This window comes from Camelus bactrianus, chromosome 13 (assembly GCF_048773025.1).
Source record: "Camelus bactrianus isolate YW-2024 breed Bactrian camel chromosome 13, ASM4877302v1, whole genome shotgun sequence".
Classification (NCBI taxonomy): Eukaryota; Metazoa; Chordata; class Mammalia; order Artiodactyla; family Camelidae; genus Camelus; species Camelus bactrianus.
The window spans coordinates 54556755-54575945 of record NC_133551.1 but is presented as its reverse complement, the minus strand read 5'-3'; the positions used below and the strand labels follow the sequence as shown (position 1 = coordinate 54575945).

At 44.7% G+C, this 19191-nt stretch overlaps 1 protein-coding gene across 8 annotated transcripts in view; it reads right to left on the bottom strand.

Moving 5' to 3' along the window:
• KIAA0319L (KIAA0319 like) overlaps positions 1 to 19191 on the bottom strand; it is a 99689-nt gene that overhangs the window by 13621 nt on the left and 66877 nt on the right. For 6 of the 8 annotated variants that reach the window (XR_006726696.2, XR_006726695.2, XM_010959914.3 and 3 more), the window contains exons 10-20: positions 18069 to 18297; positions 16667 to 16790; positions 15919 to 16051; positions 14021 to 14169; positions 12828 to 12979; positions 12322 to 12460; positions 10639 to 10798; positions 5363 to 5505; positions 4384 to 4506; positions 3725 to 3815; positions 2487 to 2578 (exon numbers count right to left, since the gene is read on the bottom strand). Coding sequence is in view for 6 of the 8 variants with exons in the window: in XM_010959914.3 (XP_010958216.2) it covers positions 2487 to 2578; positions 3725 to 3815; positions 4384 to 4506; positions 5363 to 5505; positions 10639 to 10798; positions 12322 to 12460; positions 12828 to 12979; positions 14021 to 14169; positions 15919 to 16051; positions 16667 to 16790; positions 18069 to 18297 (1535 nt within the window). In the remaining 2 variants the exon portion in view is untranslated. The other 2 variants (XM_045520350.2, XM_045520351.2) reach the window with 2 other exon arrangements.

The window sequence follows — 19191 nt, the reverse complement described above, 5'->3', positions numbered from 1 at the left end:
AACCATCACTGCCCCCAGATGTCCTGATTCTGTCACCAGTGCTATCATTCTCTGTCTCTCAGGTCACAAGTCAGCCTTGACCTTCCCTGTCCCTTCATCCCACTGACACCAAGCTGTCTGAGCCTCCACCTGTAATCTCTCCCTAGATTAAATGTTGTCACTAGACTAATTTTGCTAAGCCAGCACTTTCAAGATGACACTTCTCATCACCACCAGAATAAAGGCCTAACTCCTCAGGCTGATGTTCAAAACTCCCCGCAATTTCATCCTCATCAATCTTCTAGCTTCATTTCCTCAACCCCATTCATAACTGTCCCAACCAAATGATCTTCTCCAGCATCTCTTCCCTAGTCTCTCCCATCTCAGAGAGTAAGACCACCCAATCCACAGATGCTGAAAGCAGAAGCTCGGGGGCCATCCTTTCCTTCTCCTTTGTGCTCACTCCCCTCGGACAAGCTATCATGAACCCCAGCAAGTCCTCCCTCAAAATGTGTGTGGAATCTATCTGCCTATCTCATCATCGTTCCACCACAAGGACATTCTATCCAGTCTCCTCTCACCCACTCTTGCCTCTCCAATTCCTTCACATAGCAGCCACATTTTTCTTTTTCAAATGAAAATCTAATCGCATCGTTCACCTCCGTAAAAGAAAACTACCCTTGGCTCCCCTTTGCTCTTGGAAGAAACCACAGCAGGTCCCTGTTCACCTGTCTGGCCTTGTGCCACTCGCCCACGCTCACCATGTCTTCCCCCAGTGCCCTCTGCTCCTTCCAGCAGCCAGGCCTTTACCAACTTTGCTCCTTTGCCTGGAATGCTATTCCTCAGAGTCTTTACGTGCCTAACTCCTACCTGTCCCTCGGGTCTCAGTCTGTCACTCTTCATAAAGACCTTCCATTATCAAATCCTGTACATTTGTGAATTTGTTTGTTTAATGTCTGCCTGATACAAGCTACACAAGAGCAGCGACTGTTTGGTTCACCATTAACGTAGCCAGTGTCTGGCCTGGGGCCTGGTGCACGGTTGTCCTGCTCCACATTTAGAGTCAGTAAGACACAGTCCCTGCCCTCAAGGACTTCACTGGCTGGTAAGGGGACAAACACATACATAAGTGATCCCATACAGTGAGAGAAATGCTGAAACAGATGTGGGAGAAAGACAAGCCTGACTTTAACTGGCAGGTTAAGAGAAGGATGAGAAGGTGCTTTCTGGACAGAAATATGAACCAAAAGAATCTGTTTAGGCAAGAGAGAAGTCAACAAAGAGGAGGCGCTCAGAGAAGCACACCGCTGGGAGCTCACCGTGTCTACCGGCCCAAAAGCAAGTCACTGCAGGATTTCAAGGGGTGGAGAAACCTGTCAGAGCAACATAAACACAACCTTGGCCACCATGTGGAGGGTGGGTTGTGCACAATTCCCTCTAGGCCTTCATCCTCAGTACACCGTGTGGGACGCTCCCTGGCCACACCTCTGTGGTTCACTAGCCCCCAACCTCCAGGTGCCGCCCCACTGCGTTCCCTAATCCAGCTGTCTGAGTGCAGAACCCAGACTGTCTATGAGCATTTATTTCCTTCTGATATATCTTCTCTCCCTCACTAGAGTGAAATTCTGAGGGCAGGGCCTGTATCTTAGAACTCTCTAGAGTCCCCTTACAGCCTCTCCTAATACAAAGCTTTAAGTATGACATATGTTTAATAAATACTCTGTACAAAAATAGTTCTACTTGTAGAGTGTTCAGGAACAGCTCTACATAGAGTCCAGCCCCCTTAAGCACACAAGACTGTCCTGTGGCATCCAAGACAAATGGGAACCTCACCAATGACCGAGCCCAGGCGGGGAAGGGGGCCCTCTACCCGCCCTGGCCCTATGAGCCCCATCACTGAAAGCCACCGCAGTGCTTGGGCAGTTGGAAACTCTTTGACAGATGAGCCCAGTGCACCTGGAGCCAGCAGGGGAGCTGTCTTCCACCTGCACTAAGACCGTTTTGGAGTCTGTAGATCCACCCCCCAAATACTGGAGAGAGGAAAGTGGGAGAGGAAGGCTAGCTGGAAACGAGGCCAGCTGTTGAACACTGGCTTTGAACTCTTCACTGCCTCACCTTGCTGTCTGCCCAGAAAGGACAATCTGGTCAGGCATAAGAGACCAAGGTCCCTGAGCCTGACTACAGGGTGGCGTGGAAAGCTCAACTCCAGGTGGGAACCCTGAGGGAAACAAGCAGGCAAAGGACAGTGAGAGGCTAAGCCCCTCTGCACGGTGAATGGAATGCTGAGAAGTGAGCCCTGGAGTCAGAGCTTGCCCAGCAGGCAGCTTCTGCCAGCACAGGGCAAAGCCAGCCCTCAGCCCTCAACAGGGGGAGGACAAGATGCTTTTCCTGCACAAAGAGCTGTTAGTGACACATCTGGGGAGGGACTGGTGACAATGGTAGCTCTTCAGGGAGAGTGCTCCAACCTAGATGCCCCCCGACTCCCAGGTCCCACCCAGGACCACTACCTGCTCGAGAGGTTGGCTTTAGTTCCAGACTTTCCTGATCTGTGGCATCCAGGATCTTGTACTTGCTTTTCCTCTTAGGTTTTCCTTTTTGCCTGAAAAACACAATCCCTGCCCCTGCTCAGGAAAGAGGTTGTGTGTGAGGTTCAGGTGGCACACCACAGGATGACAGCCAGACTGCAGACAGGGCCCTGTCTTGGGGGCAACTGCTTAATGGAAGGGCTGTTTCTCCTTGCTTCTCAGCCAGGGAAGGTAGCAACTGTGATTTGTTCTTTATATATTCCTCGCCAGTTTGGGAAAAGGCAAGGGAAACGTGATTATCTTATCAAGGGCTTACCACTCTACAGTGACAATGAAGAATAGATGGTTAAAAATGTAAATAAGATGAAGCCCCTACACCTGAAGGGTGTAGGGTGGAGGAAAGCGTTAAACCAACAACGCTGTAAACAGTGGTTGTCTTAGGCTGGTGGGAATTTTTTAAAATTCTTTTAATTTTCTGAGTTTTACCGTGAGGCTACATTGTATGTCGAATATCAGCTCCGCCACATAACTGTCCACGGACAGGTGATGTCATTTTCCTGAGCCTACATTTCCTCATCTTTAAGATGAGAAAAAGTTGTTATGCATATTAAAAAAGATATTACCTATAAAATGTATAAAATGTTATCATGGTGCCTGGCACACAGTAAACTTAGAAATGACACTCATTATTAATAATGAAAAACATAATAAACATTACCATTAAATATTATGAGACTAGATAGGAAGCCTAAATGAAAAAACCCAGAAGACAATCATGACTAACCTAAGCCTCCAGTTTTGTGAAAACACATATATACGTGAATTCCAAACTGCAAGGAAGGCAGACAAATTAAGAACCCATGTGTTAGGTGGTGAGGCTGAAGTGCGGGGTATTAAAGGACGCACACCCTAGAGATGTGAGCCAGGCCCACACCCAGATGCCCCTCTCCCACTCCAGCCACAGCTGCGTTTTCCAGACTGCAAATCACTATGGTGACAGCCACTTGGCTGAAGGAGTGTGCCCTCTGGAGAGCCAGAGGGTAAGGACGGCTTTTCTGTGCATGCCTTGAGTGAGCCAAACCACTGTAACAGAGACGGTGACGGGAAGGGAGGAAACCTAGGACTTAGCGCCCTCCATGTGGAAGGTTCTATTTACCTCTCTGATGAATGAACATGTGATTGTAAGCCTGAACGAGTTTCCAAGGAAAAGTCCATCTTACCTCTTACAGCAACAGATCACAGTCCAGAACAGGATTCCCAAGGCAACAACAATGACAAAGGAAGCAATGATAACATATAACACACTCCACTCTGCCAAGAAAAACAAAATGGTGAGGGTAGTGAAGAGAGAGGCTAGAAGGGCAGTCTGGGCTGCCCCACTCTGGGCAGGAGGCGGCTTCACTCTGCAGACAAGAAGGCCCCCAGGGATCCCCAGGGAGGGTGAGACCTTGGAGTTGAAGGCACCTAAAACTTTAAACCTTATGAATTGCCCCTGCTTTCTAGTCGCTGCTCAGAGACCCTGGGGCCATGGGGCAGACTGTAAGGAGCTTTAAAGAGAAAGTGGGGGATAGAAACCTACAGGCTTCCAGAGTACACAGGCACCCCAAAAAGACAGGAGGCCTTGCAGCTGGTCTGACTTAGGCTGCAATTTGCAGTTGATCTGATTTAAGCTTGGTTCTTCTTAAACAACTGCTTCAGAGCTTTCCTCTAACCTTGAGCAAGTGTGGAGGAAGGAAGTTAAAGTCCCCTGCAAACAGAAAATACACAAAGTTCTTTCCTCGCTTGCTCATCTGCCTTGGAAACACCAACACCCACCCACTCAACTCAGAGCCACTCTCAGTGCCAAGCCAGCTGACACAGTGCCAAGCAGAAAACTCACCACAGTTGCTATCTCCATCTCTCAGCTGCACCTTGATGAAATTCTCCATCCAAAAAGGGTCACAGATACAGCGTTTGGTGAATGAATCACAGTGACCATGGTCAGAACAGTTCAGCTGGCACGCTGAAAGTAGCAATAAAGGGGAAAAAGTCAACAGGAGCCAGAGTCGGGGGACAACCAGCTCCCAGGGCTCATGAAGATACAAAGGTACCCCCTGCTCAATGGCCTGTGGTGACACTTCATGGAGACCTGCCCCAAGAGCTCGCACAGCTGGGCACAGTGCCCATTACTGTCATCATGGCTGGATCAAACTGGAGCAGTGAGGAAGATTCCAGACTCTTTCTGCTTGTTTCTCCAAATCAGCAGTTCTAAATCTTTCATGGCCCAGAGACCCCCTTCTCTGAAGAATTTAATTGCCAAAATAAAACATATAGTACTACAAAAGAAAGCAATTATATTGACCATGTTTTTGAATTATTTAAGAAAACAAAATTTTAAAAAATAATGTATGTGTCTTTATTGAAACATTAAGTAACAAGATCTAGGAGTGGGTCTAACAATTGGTGCTATTTTGAAGTAGTGACGAGTAAAAATGCTATTCCACCGTGTAGAAGGATAACGAAATCATCTGAGATTTCTATCGCCTTAAAGTCACACGTTCTGTTAATACCACTGGAGTTTGTTGCCTATTTTCATGATTGAGGGAAACAACGAATTTCACTTAGAGGTTCGTGAAAATAAAGATGTAATTTTTTTCCCAAACTCATAGCCCCTCTGAACATTATCTCAGAGGCCCATGGACTCCAGGTTAAGAACCTCTACAATGAGTCAAGACTCCTTCATGATAATGGTAGTGGAGGCGAGGGATCACCTCCTTGTTGTGGGAGGACAGGAAATGAAGCCCAAGGGCAGTGGGGACTGACAGGTGAGCCACGGGCCCTGGGCAGGCTTTCATTCCCAGCGTCCCAGAATCACTCACTGACAGTACTGATGTCCAGGGCTCTGAATATCAGAAAGTCTGCCTTTTGCTTCCGCAGCTCACTCTTGAGCATCGCTGCCACCTCATGGCCTTTGAAGATCTGGTGGGGAGGCTCATTTTGAACAAAAAATACCATCTTGGTGCTGCAGAGACAGACAACAGTATGAATGAGCTGAAACTGCCAACAACTATTGTTAAAGCTACCGTTTGCTAAATACCTTCTGTTTGTGCCAAACGCTGTGCTAAGTATTACATTCTTTCACAGCAAACCAATGAGAAAGGATTATCAGCATCATCTCCATTTTACAAAGGACAATGTTGGGGCTCAGCGGGGTTAAGTAACTTGCCCAAGGTCACACAGTTAATTATGGCAGAGCCAGAACCCCAACCCTGATATGTCTGACTCCAAAGTATAGGCTTTTAAAAAAACCCTAGGCTGCCCCAAGCTGCCCCAGCTAACAAGACCTATTTCAAACAGGTAACTAGAGGTCAGAAAAATGGGGATTTGGTTATGGCTACATCCCTGCTGTCAACCTTTTAACAGCTAAGAGCATGGTGCTGTTGGGTTTGTGCCTGGTTTATCTGTAAGACAAACCACAGTGCTTTGTAAAATGTAAATTGTTGGACAGATCAAAGCATTATGCATAGGTCAAAACAGCCAAAATGATCACTACTATGACAGCAACAAAACAGACCCTACATGATGGTGTGGCTGGTACAAGATTATGTTATCCCATGCCCAGAATCCTTCTGCTTTCTAACTGTCAACTTCTGTCCAAGGCAGACCATGTTTGAACTCACATCTGGATGGCACAAAACCTGTTCTCTATGCCTTGGCCTCCATTTTTGGCAGTCTGCTTCCTGACTCTATGTTAGTCTCAGGAACTGAAACTTCCCAATCAGTGGGTCACACTGGGTTTACAGGTGTGCCCCAGATACCAATCTCCATAGAACACAGGGCTGCTGTGTGGGATCTCGGTATCCAAGAGACCCTGGACCAGTTGCTTCCAGTTTAACTGTCTATTTATCCCAATGTGCCATATAAACAGCATCATCTTCTACGTGTGGATTGACACGAAAGTTTGGGAAGCCCTATCATAAAAGACTTAAAAGCCTGCAGCACAGTGAGGCTAACAATGGGGTATTATGAACTCCAGAATCAAGAAACAAAACTTTTCCATAAAAGATTTGTCGTCCATGTCTCATTATTTTCTCCTAGCTACCTAATCCAGGCTTACAGTTTCAATTTCTGTCTATATACAAATAACCCTCAAATCTTTATCTCCTCTCCCCATGTCTCTCCTGAGTGACCAAATCTACATCTGCAAATGCTTACTAGATTATCTACCCCGGTTCTTCCACAGGCATCTCAAATCCCACATGTTTCAAAATAAACTTGTAATAACCACTAACTGACTCATTATGTTTTAGGGACTACACAAACATTATCTTTTTTTTTTTCATTTTTCAGTTTTATTAGGTAGAATTTACACAAACATTATTTTACGTAATCTTCAATAACAACCCCACAATGTGGGTGCTAGCATCAGTGAAAAACATTGTTCGGAGAGGTACTGTAACCTGCTCACTGTCACAGAGCTGCCACTAACAGAGCAGGGCTCAGAAGCCAGGTCTGCCTGGGGTGAGGCCCATGCTCTTTCCCAGTGTAATATACTATCTCCCTCCAATCATATCCTCCTCCAGAATTCCTCAACTAAGCCAATCCAGGCCAAGCCAGAAACCCAGAGTCACTGTGATGCTTTGCTCTTCCTCGTGCCCAGATGCAGTGACGGCAAGTCTGCAAGCAAACCTTTCCACAATGCTCTAACCCGCATTTCTTGCTAGTGTCTTTCCATTGCTTCATCACAGCCAATTCCCACCAGCTTGGATCGATCCCAGCAGCCACCTTCCCTGTTCCTACTCCCAGGCTGCTGAGCAGAGCTTAAAAAGAAAGTCCTTATCATGATGCTGTCTCTGACCCAGTGGACCCTGATTGCATATTAGATTCACCCGGGGAGTTTTTATATTTTAGGTGCCCAGACCTCACTCCAGACCAACTGAATCATAATCTGTGGGGGTGAGGCTTGGGTAACAGTATGTTCATAAAAGCTGCAGGTGACTTCTATTATGCAGCCAGTTAGGAATTGCTGCTCTCGCCTCATGTCTCTAACCTTGGCTAAGAATCTAATATTGCTCAAAGCCAGCATCCTTTCCTGGAGCTGCTGTTCCCAATCTTGACCATTTTCTTCAGGCTGCCCACCTCACTCTCACCTCCTGAAAGCAGATGGCTTTGCCTCCACTTCAGAGAAAAAACAGGACGTTGGTACCAACAGTCTCAAATTTCATCCCCTCTACTTCTAAATTCACCCATGATCTTCCCTTGTTTCCTCCTATCTCCAAAGAAAGTGGTGCTCCTGCTCTGCCCACAGCGAGCCCCCCAGATCCACCTCCAATTATAACCTGCCTCCCCAATCTCCACCATCTACCTTTCCTCTGCACTATTTACAATAGCTAAGACATGGAAGCAAACTAAATGTCCACTGACAAATGACTGGATAAAGAAGTTGTGCTTTATATATATTATATGTAATATAATTAATGATATTATTAATTATTGATATATAATATATATATATATATACAATGAAATACTACTCAGCCATAAAAAAGAATGAACTAATGCCATTTGCAGCAAAATGGATGGACCTAGAGATTATCATATTAAGTGAAGTAAGTCAGACAGAAAGACAAATATCATATGATATCACTTATATGTGGAATCTAAAAAAAAAAAAAAAAAGGTTAAAATGAACTTATTTACAAACCAGAATTAGACTCACAGACATAGAAAACAAACTATGGTTACCAAAGGGGAAAGGAGGGGAGGGATAAATTAGGAGTTTGGGATTAGCAGATACACACTGCTATACACAGGATAGATAAACAACAAGGTCCTCCTGTATAGCACAGGCAACTATATTCAACATATAATAATCTATTATGAAAAAGAATAAATATACGTGTGTGTATAACTGAATCACTATGCTGTACACCAGAAACTAACACAACATTGTAAATCAACCATACTTCAATTGAAAAGATGTATTCTTTTGAGCTCACCTCCAATATCATTTTCAGCACCAACCTCTTCAAAGAGGTGTTATACTACCATCTCTATATCCTCAAACCATGAAAAAAATTTGCTCCCAGCATCTAATTAAAATGCTCTCACTATAGTTCTGACGATCTACTAATCACAAATCCAAAAACCTATTTTTCATTCTCACTACACCTGTCTCTGAAGCACCTGAATCCTCTGGCAGCCCCCCTAATGCCAGCTTGTCCCTTAATCTCCAGCAGCCCACTCCCACCTGGTTTCCTTCCCACCTCTCTGACTGCTGTTTCTTAGTTTCCTTTGCTGGCTCTTCTTTCTTTGCCTCCTCATGAAATACTGCTTTCTCCAGAGCTCTGTCCTCAACCCTCTTGACACGCACTAAGTGTGACTCATCCGTCCTCACAGCTTTGACTCCTGCTTGTATGCAATGACTCCCTATCTCTGGCTTTTCCTTTCATCTCAAGTTCCAGCCTGTATTTGCTATTATCTGATGAAACAACTCCCCATGTAACTCATAAGACACCCCAAATTCAGTAGTGAAAACTGAACTCATTATCTTTTCTTCAAAACTGTATCCATAATCTCAGTTAACGGCATTCACCATCTATCCGGGCATCCAAACCAAAAGCCTCATATTTGATGCCTCCCTCACCTCCATTCCCAAAGATCACCAAGTCCTATTGATTTACTTCTGAATTTCTTTTGATTTTCTCCTTTCTTCTGCCATTTCCATCGCCACTACCTCAATTCAGCTGTTACCATCTTTTTACTAGACTAGTCCAAAAGCTTCCTGGTCAGTTTCCCAGCCTTTGGTCTCTCCCTATCTTAGTCTAGCCTCCACACTAGTGATCTTCCACCCCCCCCCAAAACAAAAACAAAAAACAAAAAAACCTATCTAAATACCCTTGCTTCAGAAACAAAACAAACAAAAACTTCAAACAAACTGACTTGAGTCCTCCAACCCAAACTATTGAAACCAAACTGCTTGGCTTGCTTATGACTGTTCTCAGTCTACACAGCCAATGTTCCACCATATCCTAGAGCCCAGGAAGTGCTCTGAACCAAAGGACTTCTTCCAGAGAAACTCTGTACTTTCATACCATAGAACCATTGTCCACGCTGTTCTCCTATTCTGAATTTGCTCCCAGTCCTCCTACACTTGATCAGTGCAAGCTTTACTCCTGTAAAAATCTCTGGACTACCTCAGCCCCAACCCTCCCGGAAGAATTCATTACCCTCGCCTCTGTATCTCCATGATAGTGTTACTTGAAACCTGGGTTTGCCTCTTGGTGGGTGTTGAGCCAAAAGACACAACTAAGCCAAAGATGGGGAGAAGGAAGGATTTATCATTTGGGGCAAGTAAGGAGAACACCTGGGATCTTTCCCAAAGCAGTGTCTCCCTGAACAGCAAAACCAGGAACGTTTTACACTAAGGGCACATGCATATTCATGAAGGCTTGAGCAGAGAACTCAGCACAGAATTGGGACAAAGGTCAAAAGAGTCAAGCTTTAGCTGATTGAAGTCATGAGGATCAAAAAAGGTCAATACCATCATTCCTTTGATTCCAGTTGATCTGATGGTTGAGTACCTGAGGCTAATCTTTACCATCAAAACAAAACTGGGAGGCTTTACAACTGACTTATTATTTTTGCTACTGTTACTTCTCTTGCCAATAAGAGTCATCTTTTCCCACATTCTTTTGTTCTTTTAAGATCATTTATTACTGAGACCTGTTCAAGGGCAAGCATTGTGGCCAGGCTTAGATCACAAAACGGCTTGGACCAAAAATGGCTTCTCTTATGTCAAGAAAGCCATGCCTGGTTCTCTTTCTCTGGGGCCCCTCTACCCTACCTGGTTACAATAACACTCATTCTGTCAAATCCACTCTGTACTGGTATTTTATGTTTACTTGCTTATCTCCCCTACTAGACTATGGTCTTCAAACGTCACAGACCTCTTCTGACCTTGCACCCTGTGCAGTGTCTAGTACAGAACACCTGACCTGTACTAGAAAAGTTCATTAAAGAAATGGACACCATGAGAGGTTCCTAATCAGAGAGCCCACCCTTCTCTATCTAAACACACTATTTCTTAGCTCAATCAAGAAGCCCAGGGGAACCCTGGTCTCTCCTTTTCTCCCCCCATTCATTGCCCAGCTACCTCTGCTCCGTGTACGGCTGAATCTTTTGCACAATGATGTCGGAATCCAGCACCCCCAGGAGGACCCCAATCTGGCGGATGAACATCCCCTTCAGCCTCTCAGTTAGCTGACTGACGTTGACATCCAAGATGATCTCCACCAGGTTGTTTTTCCTGGGATCTGGAAAGCATGTGGATCAGTCATGGCTTTAGAAGTAGGAGGGTTAACATAGACCTGCCATTGTGCATTTGTTTCGGCCCAGGAGAGAAAGTAGTGAGAACATTTGGAAAAACAACTGATCTCCTTCAAATGGAAAGGCACAATAGTGAATTCCTCCTACTAATGCAATTGGGCTGCCTTGGAGAGCTTCGGAAGCATTCCTGGTCTCTATATCGACCTGAGAATTACTATACATGTGCTGGGGACCAGGCCAAAGAGATAGGGTTTAGTGAAGGGAGTAGGGAAGAGAGAAATACTTCAAGGTTTGTTTTAAAAGCCTCTACCCAATTGGTTTTGCTCAACTCTCAGGCCAACTGGAGATATCTAGCAATTTCTTCTGATCCAATCTGATTTTCAGTGACTTGCTGTCCTTTGTCTAAAACAACGGGAGGGAAAATTTCCATCTCAACTATCTATCAGTAATGGGAATGCATCCGCCCTTACAGGTTTGAAAACTGCAAACACAAAGGAAATCCAGGCAGCCAAGAAACAAGGATTTCCTTAAAACATCACAGCACGTGATGTTTTTCACAGCTCTAGAACTGTGAGACCACTGTGTTTTACTTCTGATTATGTCCTAAAGATTGCTCTACACTTGGTAGTAAAAAGTGACTATTCAGAACACCTTATTCAAACACTTGGATGCATCATTTGCCCGTTCTGAAGTATAAGTTACATAATCTGAGACTATCTGTGATCTGATTTTAAACACAGAAGAGACGTTATAGTGTCTTGGCTGTTGTCCTTCATAGAGGTAGGACAAGGATTGGAAGACCTGCCAAGATCCCTTCCTATCTGAGACATGAACTTGGCCTAGATAATAAACAGTAGGTTTAAAGTTAATATACCTTCTCATTACATGCTCAGGAATTTATAAAGCTCTACCTCACCCTGTGTTCACTTCCTCCCTAATACCAAATTAGCCTTGAAACAAAACAAAAACATGGTTCTATTTAAGAAGGAAATTTTATTTCTGCAAATCTGAAAAATATAAAAGACATCAGTTACTTTACCTTCCCTGAGTTGGCAGATAAAGCCTGAGGCTCAACTTACAAAAATAAATTGTTTTCTGCATCTGGGTGCTGACGAGACATCATGACTCAAGTTATTCCTGAGCTCATATTCCTTAAAGCACCCTGAGCCCTCTCTCATCAGTCACACAGAGAGGAAAAAGTGCTGGAGTAGGGGGACAAAGGCCTGGCTCTGACACAATTGCTGTGTGAAGCTGAGCAAGCCCTGCTCTCTGTGAGTCTCTATTTCTTCATCTGAGATGGGGGGCGGGGGGGTGGGTCTGAACTCCTGAATGGGTAGGAGAGGTCTTGGAACAGACAACCTCTAAGGAGTTCTCGGTTTGGGAGATCTAGGGTTTTTTTTAAGCTGGATATGCTATCTGGCTCTGAACATGCAGGGGGAAGGGTCTCTGGATGGAGGCCCTGCTTGGCTGATCCAGCAACTCTGCTCCGTCCCCTTCTAGATGAACTCACCAGGTTTCACCTCCACAGTGGTCCGGTCTGTGTCACTCTCACCCTTCGCGTCAGTCACTTTCAGGTGAAATGTGTAGGTTCCCTCGATCAGGTTGGAAAGAAAGAGGACAGGGTGGTGGTCGGAATGATTTAACACCTCCTGTGGGGTTGAACAACATGGCTATGTTGCAGGACAGATCCACACTCCTACCGTGGAGTCAGCTGCTGCTTCTGCCATAACTAAGCCCCGCTCTGGGCTGGACAGCTTCGACCTGGGGCAGTTCCTGCTCTGTGATGGCACTACAGCCCACAGCCACTAGAATCAGGGAAGAGAATCACATTTTGTCCCATGCCAGCTTGAGGGGTGACCCTAAGCAAGTCATTTAATCACCCTGGATTTCAGAGAGCAATCCAGGTTTGACCCAAGAGACCACTTAGTTAAAATAGATTACTGGATGTCTGGCTCAGCCTCCTCTCCCATCTCACCACCTTGACCTGCGTGGCTCACCACCTCCTGGCACACTTACCCCTGCTGCTGGGCTTCCCTCATCTCGAGTCCAGAGGTAGCTGACTATCCCCTTGTCATCGGAGGACTTGGAGCCGTCCAACTCTGCCGTGTCCGTGGGCAAGGTAATCACCACATTCCCAGTTATCTTGGCAAGAGGTGGTTTGTTTATTTCTAACCAAAGAGAAACCATTGAAATAATGTAACATTCAGAAAAAGAAGGAATGATTCTTCATGATGCTTATGAGGAAATTAAATATCAAAAACATCTGGAATGGAGAACTGTTTTAAATGCGTATCCATGCCAGCAACTAACAGTGTAGATTTAAAGCTACCAGGGCAGCAGGTCCTGAGGCTCCAGTTCCACCCAGAGAAATGTTCTCCTGACAGTGTACAATAGAGCGGACAAGCATAGTTTCCGCTTGTATTCTCACAGCAGCCTCCCCAAAAGGAATCCACTCCTCTGCTTTGGGGGAATATCATGATTGAAAACAAAGGCCTGAAGTTCGGGATTTCATCCAGCTAATACCACAAATTCTCTTCAAAATATGACTTAAGATGTTAGTCTCTGAACATCTTTTTAGACTCCTTTCTTAGCATTTAATAGAGAAAAAGAGAGAGAGAGAGACTTTTCTTATCCTGGGCCCCACCTGCAGCTTTGTTTACTCAGTGTGTGCTCTATATTCTCTGAGCTCAGTGTACTGTCTGGACATCATCTGCATATCTGATAGTTTTTCCTACTATCAGCTTTTAGTCCTCTCCCAAGACCATCACTGATCACCATGCTGCAAACCATCCACTTTTGTTAAGTTGGCCTCAGTGTGCAGGCTCCTAGGATGACCATAGGAAGACACAATGCAGGGCAGTCATTCTAAAGTCTGACAGCAGGTGTCACTGTAGCAAGCGGGAGAGTCACAGAAATCCCAGGTTTTAGCAGCAAAGGCAAAATAAAAGTGCAAAGGAAAAAAAACTTTAATTCTTTCCTTATTTAATTGAGAAGGAAGAGAGTGAGGGAGGGAAAACAAGAAGTTAAAATTCACCTTATAGTCACTCTCAATTTAAAGGCTGTTTTAGAAAAGCAACTAACACATGCCCTTACCCTCAACTTTCTTTCCCACCCTTTGTCTCTAATCAATTTCTGCAGCCAAACGAGATGATGGATTCTTCAGTTATCTGACCCAGAGGCTGCTGCACCAACTCGAGACAGTAAGGTACCTTCTTTGACAATGACATTCACAGAGCTCTGGCTTTGCAGGTTCCTCTCATCTTTGACAGTCAAGGTGAACACGTAGGTTCCCACTTGCAGCCCAGCCACAGTGGCAACACTGCTGTTAGCATTCTCCAGCTGTACCCCGTCAGGCCCCCTGGACAAAGAGAGAAAATAAGAGGGTGGAGTTGTACCTGTCTGTTGTTCCCCTGTCCCTGATTCAGCAGGAACGGACAATTATTGCCTCAACTAAGACCCGAACTATTGTTTCCCAGACCTTGAGAGGGCATGTTTAAAAATACTCCATTTGGACAGAGTGATATTTGACCCCAAAATACACGCTACCTGCTGATCAGAAAATTCAATTCACCAGCTTTCAAACACATATAGCCTTATCCTTTGTAAGAGCTTCTAGAACATTCAAACCCTTTGCTGTTCCAGTTTGTAAAAGGAAGAAAGTGCTCTGAGCAGGTCTTTGATCAAAAGAATGATTTAAGAGTGATGTTTCTAAAAAGCATTTCTGGCCCAGTAGTTGGTTCAGCTCTTGCCAGCAAAGAAGCAAAATGCATGCCAAGCTCCCTCCTGCTGAGAAGTCGGGGAAAGGAAATGGGCCAAGGCTGCAGAGGAACTCTCAGGGTAAAACCATCCTCTTCTTAGCAGCTCTATAAGCAAAACTCCCCCCAGCTCCTGGACAGAATCACAGAGGACCCAGAACACCCCACATCCTTCCTTCCCCACTGTGGCCTCACACAGCAGCCGGCAGCAGAAGAGTGAGCTCTGTGCCAACATCCAGACACAACACTGCACACAGCAGACAGCCCTCCTCAAGGATCAAAATGCCTCAGAGCTTTCCTTAACACTACAGGATGATCACAGAAATCTGCAGATTCTGAGGTTTTGCTCTGTGTTGTTTTGCTGTTTAAATGAATAACCCTGACCCTAGCAGCCCCTCTGGAAACAGATTTCTCCAAGAAGCTATGCTAAGCATCATTTCTGCTGTAAAAACACCAGTAAAACTCAACTAAAAGGTTTAACAGCCGTATCTTCAACAATCATAATTAAAACATGCTGGGTTGAGGAAAATGAGGTTTTCCGAAAGAAACAAGAACTAAGGAAAATAATCTCTAGACTCCAACTCACCAATCATAAGGCAAGTGGTTTTTCAAGTCAAATTACAGCCCCTCCCCACCCATCTCTAATGCCCTAGTCAAAAACAAAAACAAAAATCCCAGTCTGTCCTGTGGTCGCTACCTTTGAAAATTGAGAATGCTTTTAAATCTTCCTTGGAATTCTTTTGCTTCCTGTTGAATCCTGCATATAATTTGAGTTCCATTTGTTATGGTTTAAAGAAGCTGAAAGAAACTGTGAGAACCAGGAATGGTTCGATTAGGTAATTCCAATTTAATTAGTATTATTTTGGTTCCTGCCTTTGGCCTCTGGCTAACATAAATGGTAAATGGTGTCTTCAAGGAAACAGTAACAGTGTAATGCTTTCATCTTGCAGATGAATTTTCAATTCTCCTTAATAGCTGCTCTGCCCCATCCCCCCTGCCAGCCTTACCCAGTTAATTTTGAGCAACAGTATTTTTCTGCTCCATTACCCCTTCCATCCTGCCTCTTAAGTGTAATTAAACTATGCATTTCAGCAGATGGATTGTACCTGTAAAAGCACCAGGACCACAAAGTACTACCTGGGGACAGCTGATGGTAAGCATTTTTTTTTCTATCAAAAATTATCTTATATCATTTTATTAGAGTTGAAGTTTGGATTGCAAACATTTCTTTCTCAGTCACCCCTCTTGAAAGCTAATAAGAGTAAGTAAGTAAAATCACAGAAGCAAGTAAAACTTTGCCCTGCAAAGGTCTGGAGCTATTGCATACATAAGGGTTGTGTGTCAATACTCACTGTGTTTTTTCCCAGAGATATGAGATAATTTTCTGATCGTCTGAGCTTTTGCTGCCATCCAGGGTTGTGCTATCCACGGGAAGAGTTAGCTCTTTATCTGGGCCTGCATCTGCCTGTGGAGGCTTGTTGTTTTCTAGAAGACAGAGACTTGGAGGTCAAAACAGGCAGTCCAGCTGGAAAGGAGAGGAACCAACTGGGACGTACACTCTAGAAGCCACAAGGACTCCGCTTCTCCACCCACAGAACTGTCAGATACTGTGGGAGATACGGATATGGTCAGGGAGTTCACAATTAAGAATATAAGACTGAAACATATGAAACGATTCTGAAAGAACATGGCAGAATATAATGAAGTTATAATTCCGTGCTAAATTTGAAATATACTGTCATAAGCGTTCCAAATGAAAGGGTCTGAGAGATAAGGCAGGGCCTTCTTGAGGAAGTGGGCTTTAAGCTGGCCCTTAAAGGACTTGGTAGGATTTGGGATGGTAGAGACTCTTATCTGCTAGATCCCCTCGAAGGCACAATAACTAGCGAAGAACAAGGGCACAAGCTGACGCTGTGACGTGCTCCTTCTCTTTTGCTATGAAGAAAACCCTAGGGGAACGGACAACAGAAATTGCAGGGGCTCCACAAATTGGTACCTCCCACTTCTATCCTCATACAGCTCAGAACCTGAGCCCTCTTCTTCCCCAAGGTTCAAGGGACCAGCCAACAGAAGAGCCTGCACCACAAGGTTGGAACTTACCAGGCTGCACAATAACAGTCACTTGAGCGGTGGCCTGCTGTCCAATTGTGTCAGTCACTGTGAGCTGGTAAGTGTAGTCTCCTTCCTGCATGGCAGACAGCTGCAGGGTTGGTGTTCTAACACCCTGGGTAAATAAATACAGACAAGTGGAAAAGCAGACTCCCAGAACCATAACATCATACAGTAAGTCCTACTCTCACTTAACTGATTTACCCAGTTTTCTAAACCTAGGTTGGGCTATTATTGCCCAATTCAACATAAGTACTGAATGCTGAATCAGACACTGTGGGACATCTTGTTAAGTTTCCCCCTTCAAGAGAACAACCCTCCCTGACACAGTAGCAGTTCCAGATACAGTCAGAGCTCTCACAAGGAAGGAGGGTACAGGCAAATGTAGAGATAACCAAGATCAGTCTCTCTCTGACACAAGCCAGAAAGACCATGAACATATAATAAAATAACACAATTTTAAAAACAATGTTCTTCCTACTGAGGCCATACAGTGTGATCCTAACAAAGCTGCCTCAATAAACATGGCAGCAACAACTCAAGATGCTATGTAATGCCACACTGTCCCCTTAAAGGTTTGTACACAATCTGTAAGCAGAAAAACCTAACATAATACTTAAACTAAAGCCAGGTGAAATGTGAGTTTTATCATGCCTCAAATCTGGAAACATAGACTCCTGAGTGTCAGAAGGAACATTATAAATAATTTAGAGCAAACTGCCAATGCAGGAACTTCCTTTAGAACAGCAGGCAAAATCTGGCAGCTTCTGGGCTGAATACAGCTTGCAGACATTTATGAGGCCTTAGTGTCTCAAAAGTGGGAAAATTACATATAAAGGTCTAGATTTCTTGAAAAGCTAGAGGATCTAGTAACACTGGGGCCATACTCCAATGTGACAACAATGAGCTGGACCTGAGGGGCAGCTGACCCCTTCAGTCCGGCTTACATCCTCTGGCTCACCATAGACCCATCCAGTTTTCTTTATTTATTTATATTACCTGCCTGGTGACAGACCTAGTCTCCTCTTAAATACCTCCAGAGAGAAGATGCTCACCATCTAATCAGGCAAGCTCCTCCAATATGTAATAGACCTCACTAAGATCTGCACCCTTGTAGCTTCGAAAGAATTTGACTCCCTGGAATCACCCTAGAACAGTTAACATTTCTCATCCAGTTTTTTCCTCTAATACTAAACGTTTAAGATAAAGGTTTTTGTTAACGTGTTAACTAAAGGCCTCAAACTTTCTAGATGTTTTTTAAAAATGCAAATGTTCTATGCACAAATCTGACTTTGGTTATTAAAACGGAGCAAAAATAAGCCTTGGATGGGTGACCCAGCCCAGCAGCTCTAATTCCCCTGGGCAAGAAAAGACAGAAACCATTCCCTCCTACCTGCATCTCCATCACTTTCCCTTTGCTGCTTGGGCTGAGTGACCACTCATAGCTGGCGATGCCGTGATCATCGGTGCTCTGATTCCCAAAGAGGGTGATGGAGTTCTGGGGCAGAGTGATCACTTGGTTGGGGCCTGCGTTGGCCACAGGGGGGTAATCCACGGCCTTGTTCACTGTCAGGCTTGCAGTGGTAGAGTTGGTAGCTCCATCAGAGTCTACTACAGTTAAGCTATCAGGGCAGAGAGGGGAGTACAGTCAGGGATGTGCTTAAGGAAAAAGGAATAAACATGAGAGAACTGAAAATTGAGGCTGAAAAATACCAAGGTGACAGGGTTACCAACTGGTAACCAATTCTTACCTATTCCTTTTGGAAAGGTAGAGTAATACTAGACGCTAACACTGACTGAGGGTTTACTGTGTGCCAGGCACTGCTAAGTGCTTTATATTGTATTCAGTCCTTACAATAGCTCTCTAAAGTACTATCTCCATTTTACTCCTTACGTATTCGGGGAGACTGAGACAGAGAGAAGTAAAGTAACTTGCCCAAGCTTGAAAGTAGTGGAGTCAGGATCTGAATCCGGGCAATATACTTTAGCACCATTTTGCTCTGCTGCCTGCATGTGTCGGTGGCTGGGACCTCTGCAAGGTCCCACTGTCTGATCGGGCCCTCACAGCAATCATAGAATAGGTATCATCAATCTCACTTTATAGGAGGCTTAGAAAGGCTAAGGAACCTGCCTGGAGCTACATGGTGAGCCAAGATGCTCTGATTCCAAAGCCTAGAACCAAGTCTTAAGAAGTGATAATCTCTGGCCTCTATTCCTATGGGGCTCAACAACGCTACACTAAATAAAGCAAGCTCTGACTGCAGCAGACTCTCCTCCCATCATCCTGTTTTGGCTGTGTACACAGCATGAGAATGGACTTCCCAGGCAGACAGCCTCTAGGATTGACCAGGAGGGCTGGCTCCAGTAAGACAGGAGCCTTAGATGGAAATGAATTCTCCTACGCAACAGTCCCACAGTTTGTGGCAGTGTGAAAGATGATTTGCAAGAGGAAAAAAAAAATGTTCATTTATAAGAGCAGGCTTTTACCTAAATGATGCCTTCCAGCTGAACAGCCT